The sequence below is a fragment of the Alligator sinensis genome, unplaced genomic scaffold (assembly GCF_000455745.1).
Source record: "Alligator sinensis unplaced genomic scaffold, ASM45574v1 scaffold1520_1, whole genome shotgun sequence".
Classification (NCBI taxonomy): domain Eukaryota; kingdom Metazoa; phylum Chordata; order Crocodylia; family Alligatoridae; genus Alligator; species Alligator sinensis.
The window spans coordinates 878,246-901,546 of NW_005842659.1; the positions used below are offsets into that span (position 1 = coordinate 878,246).

Consider the following 23,301-nt stretch of genomic DNA (forward strand, 5'->3'; position numbering starts at 1 on the left):
ATGTGCAGTAACTACTGTGAATTAATGAATGTGTAGATATGTCCCATATGCTTTACTGGGGTTGCATCAGTGTAATAAAGGCTAAAGTTTGGTTCTTGGTTATAGTTTACCCTGGGCACCTTATTAAACACACATACACAAACATAAAACTTTCTTCTAAACATTACTTTTATAATCATGACAATAGCTGGAGATAATTAGTGCTGATTTATATCCAGACTTATATAGGTTGATAGCTCTTAGAAAGTGCCTCTCATTAGAATATCATTATTTTTTTTCCTACAAAAACAGGCAAGTTGCTGTAAAAACTGGAAGTACATTTTTATGTAAAAATGGTTTTAAATGGAAAATAAAAGTTTTATAACTTCACATTCAGCTCTGTTAACATTAGATCTCTAGCAGTTATGTAGAATATTTAAACTAATGGTAAAGTCTTAAACAAAACAAGGTATGCTGCATCTTTATTTTTTCTTAATCACTCATTTAGAAGATCAACTGAGATAAAAAAGCAAGGAGAAGAGCATAAAATCTAGCACTGACTTGATGAGAAACTTTATTAATGCTAGCTTTAGGGATGCTGGACTTTATCAGGATGAAGATGTCAAAACTGTGGTCATGACAGCATAGCTGCTTTCTTAGATGCGTGCTATGTATCAAACTGCAGTCGGGATGTAGATTGGAGACATGTGGAATGTCCTTAGGCAAGCAAATGAAGAACTGAGCTGCAGGAAATAATGGAAAATGCATAGTATTGAATAAACGGTGTTTTAGTGGGTTGGTATATAATCAAAAGCAGTATTTCTCAATATTTAGATAAAATATCAAGAGCAAAATTCTACTCCCTGCCTCACATGCTGACTCTCTTCTCTGCTAGTGTTTTTGCCTACATGCAGATTGATGTGGAGGAATGACCACCACATGTAGGAAGAGCTGAAGATAGCTGCTGGAGACAAACTCTCCCTTGCTTTTGAAGATTTATTTTTGAATACAGCTTCACTCACTAGCATTTTGTTCATCCATATATTATGAGTTACACTCACTCTGCTACCTCTCAGGAAAAGTGCAACAAGAGAAAGTCAGTATAAAATAATAATAATGATGATCACACACCAAACTTGCAAAACAAACTGACAGGAAAGGGCTAGTTTCTCAGCATGTATAAATGGGAACATATCCATTAAGTTCATGGAGCTACACATATATCTCAGTTGAGGTTCTGGCCATAGACTTAGAGTGAAATGCTAGGGAGAATAGAATCATCTATCTATGTTTTAGGTGTGAGCAGCCATAATGTTTTGCTCCTCTTGACTTGTCTGTGTTTTCCCTAGGTAAATACTATATTTATCAGTATGTCAAGGAAAGATCATTTCTTCTTCATTCTTCGATCATTTCTTCTTCTGCCTTTCAAAAACAAGATATGTATCTTATTTGGGAGAGTGTTGTACATAAGAAAATATGGTATTAAGCTGGTTACATTAATGCACTGATTTGCCAAAGTTAAAATACTGTTCTTCTCTTTGTGACCAATAGTGTATTTCAACACATTACCTGCATGCAGGACATGCATAGAAGATTTGAGACATGAGACACGAAACACTGATTGTGCAGTTGTTACTGTGCAGTCATTTAGTACTTGTATACACAAGTATTAAATGACTGCGCAGTAACTGGAGTCACTGTGCAGTAGCATCACTGAACAGCTTTTAGGTAATGCTGACTGTGCAGTAGCTTGCTACTGCTGCACAGTAGTGTTGCGTCATGTTTTGTGCCACATGATGCTACTGCTCAGTAGTAATGAGCTACTGCGCAGTCAGTGTCTCATGTAGACTCAGCCAGTAAAAATGTTATTCTTTGCAACTCTTCTGTCACTTCTGTTTTAAGGTCACAAACATAGGCTACTACATGCCAAAATCACATGGAATTATCCTTGTTTCCTACTTTTTACTGCAGAATGTTTTTAGCTTTGCCCTTTGCCTGTTTGCAAATAGTTGTTAAATAAATACTAATGTTCTAGCAACTATAAAGCAGATGAATTTTAATATTAATGCTACAGGCCAGGCTCCTGTAGCATTAATATTAAATAGCTTCCACTAACCTTCTATGAGCTGGGAACAAAAGGAGATAAGAGAGCAGTTTACTATATTGCAAGTGAGCTCAGGCACTAGATGACATAGTCCTTTAAGTACTTGGGCCAGGTGCTGACTTGCCTTAATTCAGGAGATAGAATCATGTCACTTGAGATGGCATCAAGTTGTTTCAGTTCTTGAGTTGATGGACTTAGGACAGTGATTCTTAACCAGGGTTCAGTGGCGCCCTGGGGTGCCTTGAGAGCCTTTTGAAGATACCACAAGTTGCTGCACAATGTTAGCATTGCTAGGTGTGCAAACATGGTTTTCAAGATAAACCCAGAAATTTCAAATAGGAATCCATAGTGTTAAAAACATTTCTCCCCTGTTGTGGTCTTTCTGAGTTCTTTGCAACAGGAGAATTGCTCTATTATTTTTCTGTAGTCAAAAAGAGTGAAAATTAAGTGGGGTGCATTACTTTAATGAGGAGTGCCTTGAGTTTAAAAAGGTTGAGAACCACAGGTCTAGGACAACATGTGTTGGATTTGTAAGCACTTGTCTTGCTGGCAGTACAATATCTTCTGGATCTGTACAGGATATATCACCTGGATCATGACCTTGCATCTGCTTGACATGTCTGCAAAGCATCTTGTCATCTGGAGTCTTACCCTCGTATGACACTGGTCTTGAAGCCTCAAGGACAGTTGCAGGCACCCACTGCACCTGACTGCATAGTTTCAGATGTACGCGGGATTGTTTTGTTTAAATGTCTACATGATGGAGTCCTAGGTATGGGTGAAGCCAATACAAACAAGTCTTCAACAAGAGATTCATCACTAGTTCTTCAGGGCTATGGATGCACATGGAGTTACATGCTGTTGTAGTAAATATAGATATAGCTATATATATGGTTTTTTATATGCCAAGCCTTTCTTAAAAAACTGCTGTATTTCTTTAGGACATCTTGAATGGTGTCTGTTGCAATGCTGTGCACTCCTGTTAACTTGAATCCTGTGCTATCTCATAGCTCAGGAAAGGGCAGGGAGTCCTCTTGCTCTCAAAAGGGCTTTATTGCAACTCCTAACACACATACAAAGATGGACGATGACTTCTTGTTGATGTCATCATGTCAGTCCTCAGGAGGGGAGTTAACTACTACAATGCCCACTGGCTTAACCCATTCTTTACCTAGCAAGCCTGCTCACTGTCCTCTGGCAATTATGAGGCAAGGGCCCACTTGATCCTTCTCATAATGGATGCTGACATTTTCCCTTCAAGGCAACTGTTTACTGCAGTTGGCAAATCTTGCTTCACATGGAACAACAGGACGACAATTTCAAGGCCATAGCAATTTGTATGTCTTTTCTGAAATTAAGGCAGACTCAGATCTTGAGTCCACTTCATGACACACTGTAATGCAGATCATCTTTTCCTGTAGGGGGTGGTATTTCCACATTGTTAGTGGAACAGTAGCATAGTCATCTGTGGGTTCCACAAGATGAATTTCCATTTAGATTGTCAACAGTTCTTGTGGCCAGAGCTGTACCCTGCCTCTTTCCAGATCACTTGAACTTCTGATGTTAGCTTATATTTTACATGTTTCCCTTTTGGGCAAAACTGTATGGAGGGGAACGAACTAACACAAACTATGGTACTTTGCAGTGTGGAACCGTGAGGCGTGGGAGGAGGTCTGCAAATGTAGGAGGAAAGCCAATGCACCATAGAAAAATGCTCCAAGCTCACAGATTTCAGTCAGCTTCATGAAACCAAAGTCCCCTTTGCATTATCAGTGGCCTCCTGACACATCAGCAATGGCAGCACTACACTGGCTAGTCAGCTCATGGTTGCATTTTGATTTTTCGCAAGTGAGTTCACAGAGCAAGAAGCTTCAAACACTGCTTCAAACAACATTAACTATCAGCAACCTTAAGCATGTAAGATACTTGGATGCATCCTAACAATGCAGATCTCTAATCTTATCCTGTGCCTTCCACACTGAAAAAATGCTAAGAACTTGGTAGACTTATGGTTGGGTCTTGTAGTGATAGAAGTTATATAATGATTTAGAGATGTTCCCTAGAAGGAGAATGAGGGAGTTGGGAATTAGGAGATTAATTCCCTCAGAGAACTTCTAGCTACCTAGTTAGAGCCAGACCAAGTGTCTGTAGGTTTACCTATTGATCCACAATAAAGTTCATTTTTTAGTTCTTCTCATTCACATATACTTGTGTTCACTGAAACCAGTGATCACTACAGGTCTGTCTTAGTAGCCTAGAAAATTAGGGCTTTTAACCTATATGCACCCAGGAGCTGCATGCCATTAGAATTATAGATGTTATTCTTGTCAGGGGAGAGGCAGTAGTAACACCATCAGGGAATAGAAAAGATCTCAGTGTGATTAAGAAATCTTGTCTCAGTAGGAAGATCCACATTCTGGTAATGTCACTCTCCTGTCCCACCTCTGTTCTACCTGCATCTCTCTCCTACTGGTATTCTGTTCCCTCTGCAAATGGTCGGTCTCTCTTTTTCCTTTCCCTGTTCCTTTCCACATTTATATTCCTGCTTTATGTGGCCTAGTGGCAATGGTGGCAGTGCCAGTGAAATTGACTGACAGCCCAACCTTAGATATGCTTGAGTATTGTGCTTCAGTGAGCAGGATATCAGCCAGTGTCCTTCATGTTAATGGGAACCAAGACAAGATCAGCATGGTATTGAGAAAGAGAGCTCTTAATTTACTCTCTCCTTCACTGAAGTGAAGGGGACTTGAATGCCCTGGTGAAGATTATTCTTGTACACTTAAACTAGTTAGTGTCACAATTTAGCATATAGTGGTACTGGTACTCTACACCCCACCATTCCTGTAAACTTAGAACAGTTTACTCTCTTAGCACTGCTAGCCACCTGTTGACTAATACTGCGTTTAGAGCTACTTCTCCTGAGACAAGACCCAATATTAGTTTCATTGGCAGTGAAAATCATAATGCATATTGCAGAATTCTCCAATGACTGAAAAGTTTACTGATAATAACTGAAAGATCAAATCTCAATGCCCCTGCCATGTAGTTTAGTTAAAAACTGAGTAAATAGAGGGCTACATTTTTCTGCTTCTGAACACACACAGGTACCACTGAAGCCTACAGGAGTTTCGGATGCTTGGCCCTCATAGAAATTGGGCTACAAATACATTGTTAAGGGCTGCACAGAAAGGCTTCTACATTTCAGGGGAAGATGGTAGATTTCTTGACTCTCAGCCCTGTTCTTTGATGTCAAGACTATCCTTCTTTGCATAAAGCTATATAATGCCGTTGACATGCTTAGGGGAATTATTTCTTTATGGGACTGGCAATAGGATGTAGCAACTTTCACATCTAGATAATTGGTTCAAATGCACCATGTGTCTGAGAGTCTGAAATTAATTGGCGCTTTCGCTTCAGTTCTTGGTGGTTTCTATCTAGCTGTCTTGGTTGCAGCCTCAACTGAAGGGGCAAGGACTGAATTGACATGAAAACAATGAATACAATAAAATGTAATTAAAGTAAAGCCCTTTGGGCACAATATGCAACAGACTGGGACTTCATCAGTGCCCAAAGAAAGGAGGTTTGCCATTAGACAAAAACATTGGCAAACTTTGCTGTTCCTGGAAGAATCATTAGCAACTTCATATAATCAATCCTCTTGCAACTTAAATGACAAATTGCCAAATGACTGTCAGTCTGACAGTGTTTCCTTTTAAACAGCCTCCTGGTACGTACACTTTACATTTTATCACAATGATCTCTGTATTAACCAGTTATTATGCTGGATGTCAAATTAAGTGGTTTTGAATGAAAAAAGAAAGCAAATAATCTCAGTTGATAACTTTCCAGTGACCTCTTCAATCTCTTATTGCCCAAGGATGTGGAGCCACATGTTAAAATAATGCTGTCTAAATGCATATTGTCTTATGGAAGGGGAATGCTAAGCTTAAGTCTTTAGGTAAGTCCAACATATCCCAAATAGTCTGGCTCTTTTAGGGACCATTGTATCAGTCTCAGGTACAGGATACTTTTAGGGATCACTGTCTCAGTCTCAGGTACTTTTAACAATTTTCCCAGTTTTTTGTTCTAACTCTCCTTGTCCCCATCTAAAGTTGGGAGTGGTTGTATACCTCTCACCTCTCAGACACAAGCAAAACAACAGTAGGTCTTGAAATCTGGGCTATCTACAATCATTGTCTGCTTTGCTGTAAATGTGCAATATTACACAGGCCTAAATTAACCCTTTTGTACTATACATAGATATAAAGGAGCTATAGTAAAAGTACAGAGATCTTCCACCAAGATTCACACATTCATAGATTCACAGATGTTCTTTATAGTGCCTGTAAAGGACTTTTGGTTTGGATTGTTCCTTGGGTTTCAGCATCTTTTGATGGCAAATGCAGACTCTGAGCACCTACAACAGGATACAGAGGTACAAGAATCTGATATTACTGTTTTCCCACTAGCGGTACAAACACCTCCTGTACGTGTGCAGAGCTAGTTAAAGGTGGGATGAGTCCAAAACATCTGAAAATGCTCTGTGTCAATGCTTTCTCCAGCTTCCATCACTTGTGGAACCCCAGGTATAGTATAAATTTGCCCTCACTGACTTCAAAATGGAATTTAACTTTGTATTTAGATTGCCACAGAAGCCACGTATTTTGGGTTCTGAATAATAGATGAGTACGATTATTTAATCTCTAAAATACTGGCATGAACTCAGTGGCTCACTCTATCAGTGGTGGCTCTAGGTAAGGTATGCATGCACATGCTTACCCACACTCATATATGTGTCCCCTCCTAAATTAACAGCGGTTAATTCTGAGGGTGCACTTACATGTGCAATTAATACAAAGCAATACATTTTGGTTCATCTCGCACCAGAGTTTATTTCTCCCGGGCATCGTGTTTACATGTGCACCTGGGACTGCAGCACGTTGAGCCGGGTCAGAGCAGTCCTGACTGGCAGGAGGCCCCAGGAGTCAGCCTGCCAGCCCAAGGATGTTCCAACCTAGCTCAATGTGCTCTGGAGGGGCTTCAGTGCAGGGCTGGCTGGCAGGCAGCACCCACACTAAAGCACCCTTGAGCCCCAGTCAGCCCCAAGAGCGTCTACACGTGAGCTGTGCTGGAGTAAATAACCCCACCGTAGGATAGTACTTGTGATTACACGTACTAACCTATGGCAGGATTAGTTTACTCTATCCTAATAGCATTGCACATGTATTAAATCCAAGGAGCTTTAGTTTTCTGCCCTATAGCCATGGAGCAAAGCACTGGGCTCCATGCAGCTCAGGGGCTCTGCAGGAAGCCTGTGCAGGCAGCCTGGGAAGGCAGACTCCACCCAAGATCTTTTTTTTTTTCCTCCCTGGAGCTTGCCTGCCTGCCTGAGCTGTGCGGGGGCCCGGTCCTTCCCTCCGCGGCTGCAGTGCTCCCCAGATTGGCTGAGCCGAGTGTCTGAGAGCAGGTACTGCTTGGAGGGTGCTGTCGCTGCTGTGGAGGGAAGCACCAGCCCCCTCCTCAGCCCAGGAACCACTCTGCCTGCTGGTAGCTTGCCCTCCTCTCCCCTCCCTACCACCAGACAGGCAGGTAAGTTTGGGTGTGTGCATGACACAGGGGTTTAAAGGGCCCTAAATTGAAGCAGTATTTTTAAAAACCCACCGCTTCAATTTAGGGCCCCCGTTTCATCTACATATGTCCGTATTTTTTTTATGTGGATGGCTAACATCTGTATTCAGCGTAGGGTTTTATTCAATTTCTCTATGATAGTATGTGTATGATCAGTGTACATGACTCTATTTTTCCAAAGATTCCCATCTCATTTTGAAGGTGTAGTTTAATTTTACCTAAAAGTGCACCACTTTCTACACCTAACTTTCTAATAGCTCCTGCAAATCAGTTTGATTTCAAACTGCATGAAAACCTGCTTTTGCACTACTGAGTATGGGTTGAAGACTGGCTAAAAATATGGCTAAAAATCAAGCTATAACGTATATCAGAAATGAGAATGTACCATAGCCCTCTGTTCATCTTTATAAACATGAAATGTGGCACTGACACCAGAACTGTGACAAAGGTAGCATTTCCTTTCTGTTGTTATAAGTATGCATTTGTGTCAGGAAATACTTCATTAAGCACCCTTTTTAAAATGACTAACATATTTATGCTCTTACCTCAATTAATTAGACATCTGTCCCTTTTCTGTTGGGGTTCTATTTGGAGACTAAAAAAATGAATGCATACAACATAAGTTAGAACAGCATGGAATAGTTAGGCTTCTTTCAAATCTAATAATTTTATAAATGGCATAACTAGAGTGAGACTATCTTGATAAAAATATTTTAATCCTTTTTTTCTAATTTTTTTTTCTTTTTACAATCTCCTTTCTGTGTTTCTGCCAGCTGCTTAAGTAATGCTGTCTTTTCTAGTGTGAAATATAACAAATGTCATGGGAAGGGAAGGAATTGTGGAGCTTCTTCTACAAAAATGAACTGTTTTTTGTTGGCGGAGGGTCGATGCAAAGGGTTATCATCCTTGGTGCTGACTGCACAAAATTTCCCTCCTGCTTGCTTGGACATGTGTAGTCATGAGGTCGGGGAGCATGAGAGAGACAGTGGACCTCTTTGAGAATACCGCAGCCATGAATCTCAGGGCATCCACAGGTCTGGAACATCCATGGGTCTTAGTTATTCTGTGGAAGTTAAATGATGTGTCCCCCATTTCTGTATATGGGTTAATTCATGACAACTCCATTACATTGTGGGCTGTTACATATGGGTTTTATTACAGTTGCATGACTAAGTGTCAACACAGCAAGACCTCTGTACCAGCAGCCTGCATACAGAGCATAATAATAATAAAAAAGCAAAAATAGGCAAATATATCATATGCAAGTCTCCATAACAATATTTCCAAAAGAAAGCTTCTTGAGATATATAAACGGTTGAAGAAATGCAATCATGACTGATGCACATATATTTAATATGACAGAAACCAAAAACCATTTCCCTGTGATTGCTGTGGTATTTAATTTCAAGGACCTTAACTTTTTGGCTACCTCACTGGAGGGAAGTGAGATTCACACTTTGAAATATTTAACACTAAATAACAAATGAGTAAAGGGTCTGAAATCCTATAAATGGTTCCAAATTTCATAACCTACATTCTCGTCTCTATCTCTGACTGCTCAAATGTGAACAATATGAATTGGTCAATCTAAACAAAATAAAGAGTTGTTTTCATAGCTCATGCCCATCTCTACTTGGTCTCTACTAGATCTTTGAAATTTTACTAAAAACATATTCTCTCCTATCAGAGGGGAGTCAACTGACTAATGAGTGTGTGAGCTTTCTGAGATGCTTGCCAGCAAAGAGATAAAAACAAGGTGCTGATGAGAAATGAAGGGCTCAGGAATGGCAGCCAGGTAATTGGGATAGTGCACCTAATCAATAAGTGAACAGTATATGAAAGAAACTCAGGACTATTCTAAATGCTTTTTGGATGAGGCTGAGAAAGCAATTTGGACTTTGGCAGGTGGTTAGGGCAAAGTTAATTAAAGCAGATCCATTTTATTGCTATAGTAGACAGCACAATTTTGGGGAAAAAATAGTCCCCATAATCTCAGATTGCTTTACTACAGCAGGTGAACTGGCCTCATTTGATAAACTGTAGGACTGGGAATGTACTAAAACAGTTATAACAATAAGAGTACAGAATGTTTAATATAGCAACATATGGTAAAGACTGGCTGTCTTGTGACTATGAAAAGCTTGTTTCTTTTCAGAGCAATGAACTTTGATCTTTAATATTTTTTAAGAACTACAGTACTAGCTGATGTCATAACAAACTTATGGTTGTTAGATGACCTGTTTAAAATGAGATAGTGACTTCAGTCCAGTTCCAGTAAGAAAAAAACTTGGAGGAAAAGAAAAATCAAAATTACCAATGGCTGCCACCCACCTAGGCAGTAAATGGAATGGATCATTTACCATTTTGTTCCCAGGTGTGGCTTCCATAGAACATTTTATACAGATGTTTAATAGATTTCATAGATTTCATAGATGTTAGGGCTGGAAGGGACCTCAAAAATCATCAAGTCCAGCCCCCTGCTCCAGGGACAGGAAGTTAGCTAGGGTCAAAGGATCCCAGCAAGATAAGCATCCAAGTGTTTCTTGAATGAGTCCAGAGTAGGTGCCTGCACCACTTCTGGAGGGAGTCTATTCCAGGCCTTGGGGGCTAGGACAGTAAAGACATTTTTTCTTATGCCCAGCCTAAAATGGTCTTGGAGGAGTTTATGACCGTTGGTCCTTCTTTTTTCTTGGGGCGCTCTGGTGAACAGAAGTTCTCCCAGGTCCTGATGCACACCCCTTATGTACTTACAAGCAGCCACCAGGTCCCCCCTGAGCCTGTGCTTTTCCAGGAGGGCACCACTATGACAGGAGAGCTAGGGACAGAAGTTCAAAAAGCCTGAGCTTGAATTGATTCAATCTTTGCAGATTAGTCTAGCCTGCAAATAGACACTCCATTTTAATTCTAGAAATACTGGCACATGCCTGCTGTGGCACAGGCTAGAAACCAGGGGGTGCTAGAGCAGCCCTCCCTCCCCTTTCATAGTGCTGAACTGAGGGGGGCGTGTGGCCAGGCCCTGGCAGGACATTCTAATTAGGGAGGCATTTAAACCCCGCCCCCGCTGGCCTGCAACATTTCAGACTTCCCCTCCCTCCTCTCCGCTTGCTGCTCAAGGGGTGGGAGTATTACCAAACCCCAGCCCTGGGCTAGCACTCTGAGGCAAAGTGGTATATGTGCAGTGCGTGCATCTTCTGATGCATTTTCAATCTCCCTCTCCTTGTCTGCAAACCTGTCAGGGCTGCAAACCAGCAGGGGGGCTGATAAAACCACAGCGTTTATCAGCTCATCAGCAAAACAAAAGCCTCTCTCATTAGTTCAAGCTTTTCTTAAACAGCAGTTCCAAGGTGGGACATTACTAGCTGACCTGTTGATTAGCTCCAAAAAGCCCTAAGCGGACACTGTTCTGTTTGCCTTTGTCCTGTTTGCTTTTCTCCTGTCCCAGTGAAATTGGAGACACACACACAGACACATCTCAGCATTAGCTAACATACCACTTTCCTAGGGTCCGTGGGGCTGGGGTCTGTGCTGTGGGAGATGGGAAGGAGGAAGGGGGGAAATCCCTGCTCGAGCAGCGAGGAAAACCAAGTGGATCCTGCTGGGCCTGCAATCTCCCCCAGAGCTCTGGCTATGGAGGAAAGGGGCAGGGCCAGTCAGTTCTTTGGAGCAGAGAGCACGGCCTAGTCTAGCCAAGCCCAGGGCTGCAAAACATCTGGGATACTGGGGGACTCTGGTTTAAGTTAAACCTGCCTGTCCCTAGCCTAGGACTACAATCTCCAAAAACTCTTTGGGTATGTGCACGCAGACATTACATTTAGATGGACCTAACTAGGCTTAGGTTGATCTAAATGCCCATATGTGCAGACATTTAGGGCATTTAAATCAGGCAAAAAATGATGGCTCTGTTCTAAATTAGTTCACCTGAAAAGGTGAATTAACTTAGATTTGGAACAGGTTAGCCCAATCTAGTGAACATCTGCACACATTTGGAGTGCAGCCCTGGGGCTGGGAAAGGCCACCGACTTGCCCCAGCCCTGAGGCTGCACTCTTCCACCCCCCCCCTCCCAAACCCTGACCAGGCTATTTTTAGACCCCTGCCCCCCCACCTCTAAACAGATCCCCCCCCCACTGCCCCCTGCAGAGCCACTAACTCCTTTTGCAGACCTACTAGCTCATCCATCCCTCTCCCCTCTCCCCCCACTCTGAGTTACTTATACCAGAGATCTCGGTGAGGTTCCTGGTACTGGCAAATATCTGCACATACTACTCCCGATCTATGATCACATGGCTTAAAGTAAGCCATGTGATCACAGACTGGGCGTTCAGGAGTGGCGAACATCTGCATATACCCTTAGTCTGCCATGCTTCTCCATTTGTATGAAATGCTGCAATATGGGGTGATGACTGGGGTGGACAGTGGGAGGGAAAGCTAGATAAATGGCTAGTACTTTTAAACGTAATCTATAAATTAATTTTCAATGTTTTGTGTTTTCCATCTGGCCTTCTCACTGTTTCCATTTTGTAAACAGAGACCATGGAAAAGAGTTCTGTTCATCAAAGCACGATAGAATACTGTTTCAAACACACTCACATTATGCATTCTTGGGATAGCATTACTTGCTCACTCAATCCCTGGTACAATGCTAAAAGTGGGGAAGAGGGTGCTAAGATTTTTCCACATCATAAAACTCACCATCAAAATTGGCAGCTTGTCTACTCAAAACTGGGCTAATAACAGTTCATTCCGTAAAGACTGTCAGAACAGCCACTGGAAGGTAACAACTTGTGGACAGTTCAGATCAACATGATTCATATCTAATTTCTTGATTCATTTCATAGTTATTTTTAGAACATGAAAGTGGACAATTTAAGTTATGGGAAGGTATACACAGGGAGTAAAGCAGGCTGTAGTTGGGTGATAGAAGCTAATTTTTTTTCAAAGCAATATAGGCACTTGGGTGCAGATTTCTATAGGTATTCAGATGCCTAAAGATGAAGGTCTCAAAGAGGGATTTCTTTCTTGCCAGTCAGGGTGTAATCATAGGTATGCTCTCAGCATGCCTAATATGTTACTTGCCAATCCACATATCAAGCAGGCCATTCGTAGCTGGAGAGAGATCATGCTTTCACACAAAAGACAATCAGTGGCATAGGGAAACACAGAGAAAATGTAAGAGATAACTGAGCCTAAACTGGAAGTGAGTTGTGGGGGAGGTGTTTGACTATTGCAGCTAAGAAGGTCTAATGGACTGAATACCTTATATGTCTAACCCTAGGAGAGGTTTACAGAGGAAGACAATGTAGTCAGCTGCTTCATAGTAACCATTTAGGCATCTAAGCCTCTCTTTCTATCTGACTTCTTGGCATTTTCCTTTTGGATATCTTGGGGTACAGACAGAAGTGACAAATTTCCCCTAATCTGGCCACAGAAAGCACTTTATGCTGTGACCAAACACAAGTGCACAGCTGCAGACAGCTTCAAAAATGGGTGAAAATCTGACCCCTCATTGCATGAGGTATCAGATAAAGGCATTTCAAAATGTAGCCTCTTTTGCAACTTCTGTCTGAGAAGCTCCCAGCCTGTTGCTGTTTTCAGAATGAGAGGGGGGAAGGGGAGAGGAGGGAGTTCAGTCTGGGAGCTTTTCAGCACCCCCTGGAGGGTGGGGTGGGTGTATTGGAGCCCCCCCTAAGGTGAGGTGGTGCTCCAATTCATCCACCCCAATCCTCAGCACCAGCTGGGGAGCCCCAAGAATGAGCTCCCTCTGCTGCCTTTCTCCTCTCCTATTCTGAATACAGGGAGCACTGGCAGAGAGCCCTGGGCATTGCTATGGGAACTTAATGGCAGGCACCCATACTGCAGCTAGATTCCCCTCCCCCCTTGAACCAACAGGGAACTTCTATTTGGTCTGGGGTAACATATCTCAAAATGCTTTGAAAATATCATTCTGAGTTACAGCTGGGAGCTGCATTTCTGTCTGCACCCCAGGTGACACCCTATGTGCAGACAGAAATGACAATTTTTGCCTTATCTGGCCCCTGAAAGTGCTCTACAGCTGTGACCAAACACAAGTGCATGACTGAGAGCTTTAAAAGGGCCTGATCCTGCAATAATCTGAACACGCATTGCATGAGGTTTCAGATGAAGATACTTTAAAATGGGGCACCCTCGTAACTTCTGTCTGCATGTACCAGGAGCAGGCCTGAGCTGATGCAGCTCAGCCTGCTCTCAGTGGTCTTCAAAATAGGAGAGGGGGAAGGAAGTAGAAGGAGTTCAGCCTAGGATTTTTTCAGATGGCACTGGAGGGAGGGGTGGGGGGGGATTGGAGCCTCCCCACCCAAGGCTTCAGTCCACCCACCCAACCCTCCAGTGCCAGCTGGGTAACCGCCAAAATGAGTTTCCTCTGCTCCCTTTCCCCCCTTCCATTATGAAAACAGCACCGGGGCTAGGAGAGGGGGTGGGCATTGCTAGGGGAGAGATGCTGCAGACTTACAGCTGCTCTAAACAGCAACTTGATCTTCCACTCCTGGGACCCAACAGTGATTGCCTGTTGGGCCTGGGGGATCATTGTAACTCATGGCGCTTTCTGTTCTTCTGTCTGTGCCTCCTGTTCCTCTGGCCAGGTTCTGAAAATCCCTGCCTCAGTTGCCTATTTCTCCCAAAGACTGGACTTCACGCACCAAGCTTAGAAATAAAAATTACACAGCCCTCCTTCAGTGTAGGTAACATAACAATGAGTGAAGAAACACTCAAGCCTTATTTAAGGATCCAAGCCTCAGGCTGCAATACTTAAGAGAGTGATGCCTAAATACCTTAAAAAGTCTAAGTGTTGAGTGTCTAAGCCACTTTTGAAAATAGGACGCTGCATTTTTCTTTACAGCAACAAAAATATGACAATATCCATGCATTAATGAACGTCACATGAACTTTACCACTGAAATAGTGTTGTCCATATTTGATGCTTGTATGAATGAACATGTATATTTATTAACTGGAATTAACCCATTTTTTTCTTAAAAAAATTAGAGAGAACCCCCCCCCCCTTTTTTTTTTTTACAAAGCGCAATTTTTTCATTAAGTCCTATTGTAATGGCCAGAACACTGAAAGGAGTATAAAACTGAGTTTCACTGCTAACAATAATGCAACTTCCAGTGAGTACACTGAGCGCAAAGATTCAACCCAATATCAAGAAACTCCAAATTATGTTTCAGTATTTAAAGCAAAATTCAACTCCCTCTATTCCCCAATTTAAAAAAATACTCCTTATTGACCAAATATTCCCTTCAACATGGTCTCCTGAATGGGGCACCCAAATCTGAGAGTCCAAATGTGACAATGGGAGAAACAGAATGCTCATTTTTAAACTGAAATATGGAGACACTAATATTCAAATGATTTTGAACTTATTAAACAAATATGGGAACTATGATAAAACAAATACATACCAGTCTATTATAGGGCTTGTTGTACAACATATCTCTCAAATGAAGACTGTCTAGTCTGCTTTCTTTAGAAACTACAGAAACAGAAGGAATGCTAATCCAAAGAGAGGACTGGAGTGATATAAAAGAATATAACAGGATATCTTAAGGCTCAGAGGGGCCATTCTAATCATCTAACGTGGCATCCTAAATAATACAGGCCACAAAATTTCACTTAAGATGTCAAAAGTTCTGTTGACTTTTTGGTGGAAGTATGGTTCATTAACTGGGCCCTGAAAAGAGGGAAAAGGAGAACTTTTGAGGGAGACCCTAGACGGAGGCAAAACACAAAAATGAAGTTTAACATGAAGTCTATATCATGTAACTGCTTGTTGAATTAAAAAAAAACAACCCTAGGAAGGAAGTGATTTCTGGATGCTAACTTGGAGTTTGTATGGTCTGTTGTAAAGGGTGTCAGACACTCAATCTGTTCAGAGGGCCCAGTGCTCTCAGCTCCTGTTAAGACTCAAATTTTAAGACTCAGTTTTGAATCCTTTAGGCTCAAAATTGAATCCCCTGGATTTAACCACCTTTCCTCTTAAGTTGAAAGAAGGAACAAGACAAATTCATGGACACTAGATCTATTAATAGCAATTAAACAGAAACAGTGATAGTGGATACCATGTAGGGTGATGGACAGAGGATGGATCACTCTAGATATACTCTCTGTTTAATGCTCTAGCTTTAAAGCATCTACTTCTGCCACTGTCAGAGACAGGACACTGGGCTAGAGGGACCGTTGGTCTGACTCAGTATGCCACTTTGTATGCTCTTAACTGTCTATATGATACATTTTTGTCCAGTAGTTTCTACTCTGGGATGTTATTTGTGCTAAGATGTTGCTAGTATTGCTTACCATGTGGGTGATGTTCAATGGTGATCTTATCTGTTGGGAAGAGAAAGCACAGTTAGAATGAATCTGGTTCTGGCTTTAGAGTGAATGTATCTATTTTTCACCCTCTGCATACCTTTTTCAGATTGATTTAAAAAGAAAAATGATTTTCTCAAAATTTGATTCTGTTCCAGAAAGCTATCAGTGTTGAACTCTATCTAAAAAAGATTTTTATCACCAGTTGAGTATTCCACACTAATTGTCACAATTAAATAGCAGGGCAGGTTGAATTATTTTTAATGAGACACCATTAAAAATAATTCCAGTTGAAAATCTGATTGGCATTAGTACTAACGTACAGTTTTTAGCTGTTTGAGTAACTGTCTTATGAAAGCTACTTATTTTATGCATGCTCACTTTTAAAATTCTTCTTGCTAAAAGTGTGTTAGCCTCTGGTCTAGGCTATATAATTATGAATCAGAAGCTATATTGTGTAACATAAAGGACCAATCACACAGCTCAAATAATGAGAACAGATTACTCAAAGGAGCTCTTGAAGACCACATGTATTCATGGCTGACTTGCAAACAACAACAGACTGCTTTTATCGAGTGAGCTGTTTCCTGGAAATAGCCCATTCATAATCCTGATATTACAATGGGAAATACAATGAATATAGGAAAACTAATCAGTTGAGACCAGTAGAGAAAATCTGGCCCTACAGGAGTTAATGGTAAAACTCTCATTATTGTCAGCAGGTCAGGTGTTACCCTAAAAGATGAAGTCTTGGATTACATCAAAATAATGTGAGATAAACCATAAAATGTTCTTTACAAATCTCAGGTCTGATCTAAAGACCAACTTGGGCTTTGGATCAGGCTACTAGTACAGACTTGGCATGTTTATCCCAAAGCTCATTTCTTTAGTGTATTGAGATACTACTAAATTGTAGTTTACCGTACAGATTTTCCTTTTCTACTCTTTTCCCGATAATGGAGGCTTGGAGCTGGCGTACTTTTTCCTTAAGTAAGAAACAAACACAAAGACAACAAAAGAAATCAATAACTAGAGTTGATTGTAAAAATAATGAATGAATAGCTGGAACAGGTTGGCTTTTTAGTATTCTGAACAACTAGTTCTTCGAGCAGGAAAATCATTTCAAAGGGCTATGAAAAATGCCTATACTGCTTTGCAGGTGGAACTTTCTACTTTCAGCATTTATATCCAAGCAGCCTTAAGGAGTGTTCCTTCTTTTAGCAGGTTATGCTGTGCCCAGAGCTAGAAGATAATGACACTCTCACATCCACAGTAACATACAGCTTTTCTTCACTTCCTAAAAGACTGTGTGGTTGTGCATATTGTGTTTTTTACCTTGGGATAACTACGCAGCATGAAGTAAAATTACAATGAGACCAAGGCCACTTAAGTTTTACCATGGGCAAAACTGACTAAAGTTGACTTGGCAAGTAAACTCATGCTAAAACAAAGGAGTCTTTTTGGCTTTACTGTTTCTTTTCTTTGAATAACTTACACACATTAGTTACCCTGCGGTAAGAGGGAAGCAGCTTATTTTAGCAGTAAGACAAGCCCTTAGGCTGTCTCTCTCTTCAAAGTTTTAAACAGATATAAGCATTTTATGGCCAACCAAGAACTAAGGTGTAGCAGAAGGAACCTTTGGGCCTAATTCTGTCAGCCGGACTCAAAACAGATGCACTGTGAATAATCCCAGTGGCTGCCTACAAGGCACACTGATTCTTTTCTGTTTCAACTAAATGTTTAGGGAACAAACTTTAACCTGTGAATTCATCTCAAAGTAAGGATCAAAAGGATGTTTCAATGGGACTTCAATGGCAGAATCATGGCCTAAAGAATCTGGAGGGTATGATATTCTTCACTTCATGTTGTTGTGCGGGTGATCATTTTTGCAGGGGCTGCTGCCAGCATATAAAAATGGCTGTATTTGGGTGCTGAGTGAAAAGTGATGCATATATGCATATAGTACACATCTAGAGTCTCAAGGAGACTTATTTGCCAAAATGCTTCTTTATGCATCTACGGACAACATTTACGCATGACTGGAATTTGCAAAATCCCTACGTGCGCTTACATAAAAAGGGTTTAAGAAACCGCCCCGTTCCCTAATAGCTGAGTAGTTAGAACAGTCCTTTCTCCATCTCAGGAGAGCTGAACTTATACCACTCACCCCCACAAGAGTGCCTAAACATCACCTCCCACAAACTACAGGGTATTCTGCAATGGGTCTTTGCTTTTAAAACATTTTAATTAGTATGCAATATTTAATTTTTGGGCCACAGAGGTGGGGAAGAGAATGAATATAACTCAGTGGTTAGAATATTCTTTTGGGAAGGAGAAGACTGGCTCCAGTTAATATTTAAGTTTTGTTTTTATGAAGTGTAATAGTGTCAACAGGAGCACCCCAAAGCCATTGGATATTATGGGATACATGGCATGAAATGTGGATTCAAGTTCCCCTCAGGTGAAGGAGGCTTGTCTCCTGGTCCTAGGCTCAAACATTCCAGGCAAATGCTGTAATGACTGGGCTATGGGGTAGAAGGGAGGTATTACCATGGCCATCTCCTCAGACCGCTTTTGAAAGACAATATTGCCCCCCCCCCCCTTTCAATTTTGGAGAGAAAGAAATTCACTCTCTTTGAGGGACAGTATGCTGAGTTCTGAATCTTATCCTGAAGTCCCTAATTCTCCCCATGTAGTATGTAGCGGAGCCTGAATCCTTGACATGGGGTTGTAAATACCATTAGAAGCAAGGTGCCTAAATTTCCATTGTGGATTTGTCCCTTTGACATCTACATAAAACATCATACCAATATAATACGGTAGGTTTGAAACAGATACACTTTCATTAGTTGGCTCTGTTGACTTTGGAGTTGCCTCCCCTTCTGTACATTCAGTTTTTTTCCAGTTAGAGAAGATTAATGATTTGGGGAAGGATTTGAATACCTAGTTATTATTCTTTGGTGCCAGACAGCTTACTTCAGTGATCAACATACCAAGGCAAAGATTTAAGAGTTCCTAAAGTTGAGGTCCTTAACTGACAGTAAGTTCAGGCAGCTTAGCTTGGTACCTAAGTGCTGAGAAACAACTTACTTTCACTGAAACTATGTAAAAGGTTTTTTACCCTAAAGCAGGGGCCAGCAACCATTACAAGCCACCAGCTGGAACAACCAGCTCTTGTTCAACACAGGCCGTGTGGCTTTGGCAGCATATCAGCAACAGGGGGCTTTGCCTAAACCTGCACTAGAGCCATACATAATTGAAAACTGTCTGTGTTGGTGCTGCTTCCTCCAGCACCCTACTCTTTAGATGTGGTGCAGGTGCAACTTACAGCTGCACCAGGGCTGGGCAGCTGGAAACGGAGTCCTCAGTGCCACTGCTTCTCCCTGCCACCTCTCCTCTGCCACCTCCTACCTGCGACACAGCTCTCTATCCTCTAGAAGCTGAACCCATGCTTCAGTAAGGGTGCAGGGATTCTGGGGGAAGCAGCAGCTCCGCAGGCTGTAGGCTGCATCCAGTGACTCCATACGCCGACTCCAGCCCGTGGGCTGTATGTTGCTGACCCCTGTCCTAAGCAATGCAAGCAAACTGCTGGGTATATAGTGCTTTGAAAATTAGGGCATTTATTTTGATGCCTAAATCTCCACTTAAAAGTCAAACTTTAGACATCTATTTTTGAAATTCTTGATCAAACTCTCCAGAAAACAAACATAAGCCTTCAGAATTATACCTGCTGAGGGATAGCTGAACTGCTTTTTTCATTCTTCCATTGTTTAAATTTGTCAAGTGCTTCATCCACAGAAATTGTCCCTTGCTTTACTCGTTCTTGCAGAAGGATCAGTTCTTCCTGCCCAGAGGGGATGCAGTGTCTCAATGTGGTATAAGTGGGAGAATCAGTTTGACCTCTGTCTATAGGTATCAAGTTAAAAAAAGAGCACAAATTATTATTAAACCATTTCCAAAATGCAAGTGCATGTCTCATTAAGAGCATGGGAGCAGCAATTTTGTAAGCACAAAACAATACACCTTTATTATTTTCTTTTTTTTTTTTTCTTTTTTCTTTTGCATTTATGCATTTATAGCCCGGCTATATACAAAAATGCAGCATGGCATTTTGCCTGAATTCTTTTGCAGTAATGTGTTCTAGTGAACAAAACATTCAAAATCATTGCCATTTGACTGATTAGTTCACTTTTTTATTAGATTAACTTTATATTGTACTTCCTCTTTGGAGATTGTGCCATACCATTAACTAATTGTAAAATTCAACAGAATCCTAAAGCAAGCCCTGACACATTATAGCAATGGCAAGTTTTCAGAGGTATAGACCGTGGCGTTACCTGGGAACAGCAATAGACAAATCCCAAAATCCCATTAATGGCCTTTTTCTTTAGGCCTCAAATTCATATTGAGTGTACTCCAGTTACACATATACCAGATAAGTGCATAATTTATTTAGCTTCATAATAAATTGCCAGTTCTACTTTTTTGTTTATTGCTTATAATACAACAAACATTTATTATCCTCATATTGATTAAGTGCACAAATCACTTAGATGCATACAATTTTTTACCTCTACAGTTTATTTTGCAAAGTAACTGCACCCCAGCTAGCAGCACAGAAATGGGAAAGCAACTACTAAAAAGCTACTTTGTTAAATGCCTTAAAAATGTTGAGAGCTAATTGGTTTCAGGGCTGCTACCTCCTCTTGCTTCCAACATTTCTAATACCAGCCCTGAAACTATCAGAGGCATTGAGAATGCTGTGTGCATAATGAGCATTGGTTACATTAAGTCTGAATATATGCATAGGCTGGCGCACACTTTTTTTCAGTCCTGAGGCTATGCACTCAAGTGGAGTATACTGTACCACGCTTCTCAATAGCTGCTGCTATAACTTGGTTAGAATTTGTTTGGGAGTTTCACTTATTTCATGCCATCATAACTGCCAGACAGTAAGCAAAAACAAAACAAAAAAGAAGAAATCTATAATTTCTTTGTAGCCTCATAAGACCAGATTCTGAGCAGCTGACAGGGAAAAAAATAAGGTCTCTGCTGCTACCGTCACAGCTCAAGGGCACTGGTGATTTGGGGGCTCTAAGCAGATGGAAGTAGGTTGTAACAGACTTGAGGCTGCTTTAATTCATTCTGGGTGCTGAAATAGCCCCCAAATCAGGAAACTGGTGTAAAGCCACTGTTGCTCATGTCATCTCACCTTAGATTCTATATAGAGCACAGAAAGAATTTAAGTGCTTAAACTATCAGTTCTTTATGTAACCTTTTAACATTTTCCTACATATAATGCACCCCAGAATTAAAGCACACACCCTGTTTTGAAAAGATAGCATAAAGATATTAGTTTGAGTAAGTATCTGAGTAGCTAGGGAGCCAAACTAGGAAGCCAAGACTGCTCCTGAGCTGGCTGACAGCCTTGTGCACTAGATGGGGCCTGGAGACTGACCCTGCATGCTGGCCAGATTTAGCATGCTGGGTCTGGGGCTACAGACTGATCTGGCATGGCGGGTCTTAGACCACGTGCTGGGCCCAATCTGGCGCAGTGAGTCTTAGCTGTGTGCTGGCCTGATCCAGAGCACTGGGTTTGGAGCCCTGTGCAGGGCCCAGGGATACATGTCAGGTCCAGCCACAAACTGACCCTGAACACCACCCCAATCTGTGCCATAATAAGGGTTATCTTCTGCAGGGAGCCACCAGCCTGGAAATTTGACAGTGGGGGTGTGGTGGTAATGTTAATTGCCAGGGTTCCCAGAGCCATGGCAATGAATACTGCCACAAGTCCCTGCTGCCAAGTTACGGGACCCATAGGGATCCTTATTTCTTTCATATTAAATGCAATGCAATTTCTACCAATTGGTTTGGGGGAAGAAGGTGCAAATTTTGTGTGAGAAAATATGGTATATTGATGAAGAAGAAAATATGATTGTGGTCCATTCTACTCCCTTTCAAACATACTCAATATTGGGATTCTTTGAGCCTGAATCTCCCATTTTACATCTGTGGTAATTTTTATGTTTGTACAAAATAAATATAAATGACTACAGCAGATGCAAGACAGAAGAAAATCAGATTTTGTTTATTCAAAGTGTATTCACACTTTAGTTAGCAAAAGGGTTGGTATATTTTTCCCCCAGAATGACTTGAACTTTTATGCAAATAGCCTTTGTAGAAGTAAACTAAAAAATGATCCATTACCAAAAGCAATAGCTGTTAATTTCCTAGTAGCTTCCTATATTTTAATAATCTTTTTCAGTAAGCTAGTGACATATTAATACCGCTAGAGAGAGCTGTTTATTTACAGAACAGCTCATTACTGTGCATTTACCCCACACTGCTGTAATTAATATTCAGTAACCACGGCCTGGAGAACCTATTTCCTAGAGGAAGAGGTAGGATAATACAGTCACTTACTCATTAAATAAAATAAGTTCTAACATACCAAGTGAAGTAACTTATGATGGTGGTTTTGTGGTGTGGCCACTTACAACAGCCACTGGACTCAGACTGGCAACTCATTTTATTTAGGTCATAAAGCAGCCACGAGAACTTCAAATTTCTCACTATTGACATAGGGCAGGTTAGAATGAGGGCAAAATACACCTATTTTCCATTTTAATCACCATAAGGAAAGCTTGATTGGAAAGCATAAAGTTATTTTGTCCATTCACTTCTTTCTGGAAAGCATTTATGAAGCCTCTCTCTGATCTGTTTTGTTGAAAAGGTAACTTTAATTGATCTTTTTTTAAAGCTAAATTAGTACTGGGGATTTGAATAATCATATTTGGATGACTTAACATCTATTTCCCTACTAAAATTAACCCACAGAAAACCTCTCACAGTCTTATTAAACAGCGGACTTTTATTAAGAGACTTATTAAGAGACTTGAGACTTTTATTAAGAGCAGAATGAGGTTTCATACCTTGCTTCCTGACAGCAGAGTACATCTTCTCATTATCACCATGAGTTCTGGTGGCCTTTTGCTGAAAAACTACAAAAACATTTATCACATTAGGAAGGTGGGCACAAACAGGGACTCAGGAACAAACTCACTGCCTGCCAGAATTGCAAAAGAATTTGAGGCCTTTGAAAGCTGATTGGAAGAGAGACACATCTCAGTGTATGTTGGAAACATCTCTTGAACATGTTTATGCAAAAGAAGGTGTACAAAAATGATGCTATGGAAAAATGAATGCCTGATTGACAATGTTGGCATACTCAAGATTCAAGAAAAA

General features: G+C 41.1%; 1 protein-coding gene across 1 annotated transcript; it reads right to left on the reverse strand.

Moving 5' to 3' along the window:
• Positions 1-518: 518 nt before the first annotated feature.
• Positions 519-23,049, reverse strand: LOC102370741 (B-cell scaffold protein with ankyrin repeats-like). The gene is made up of 6 exons (XM_006033775.3): positions 22,989-23,049; positions 19,784-19,962; positions 16,978-17,041; positions 16,045-16,074; positions 8,257-8,306; positions 519-722 (listed from the first exon to the last, which is right to left on the reverse strand). Exons 1-5 carry the CDS (start codon positions 23,011-23,013, stop codon positions 8,296-8,298), a joined length of 309 nt encoding a protein of 102 aa, XP_006033837.1. The 5' UTR covers positions 23,014-23,049; the 3' UTR covers positions 519-722; positions 8,257-8,295.
• Positions 23,050-23,301: the final 252 nt, after the last annotated feature.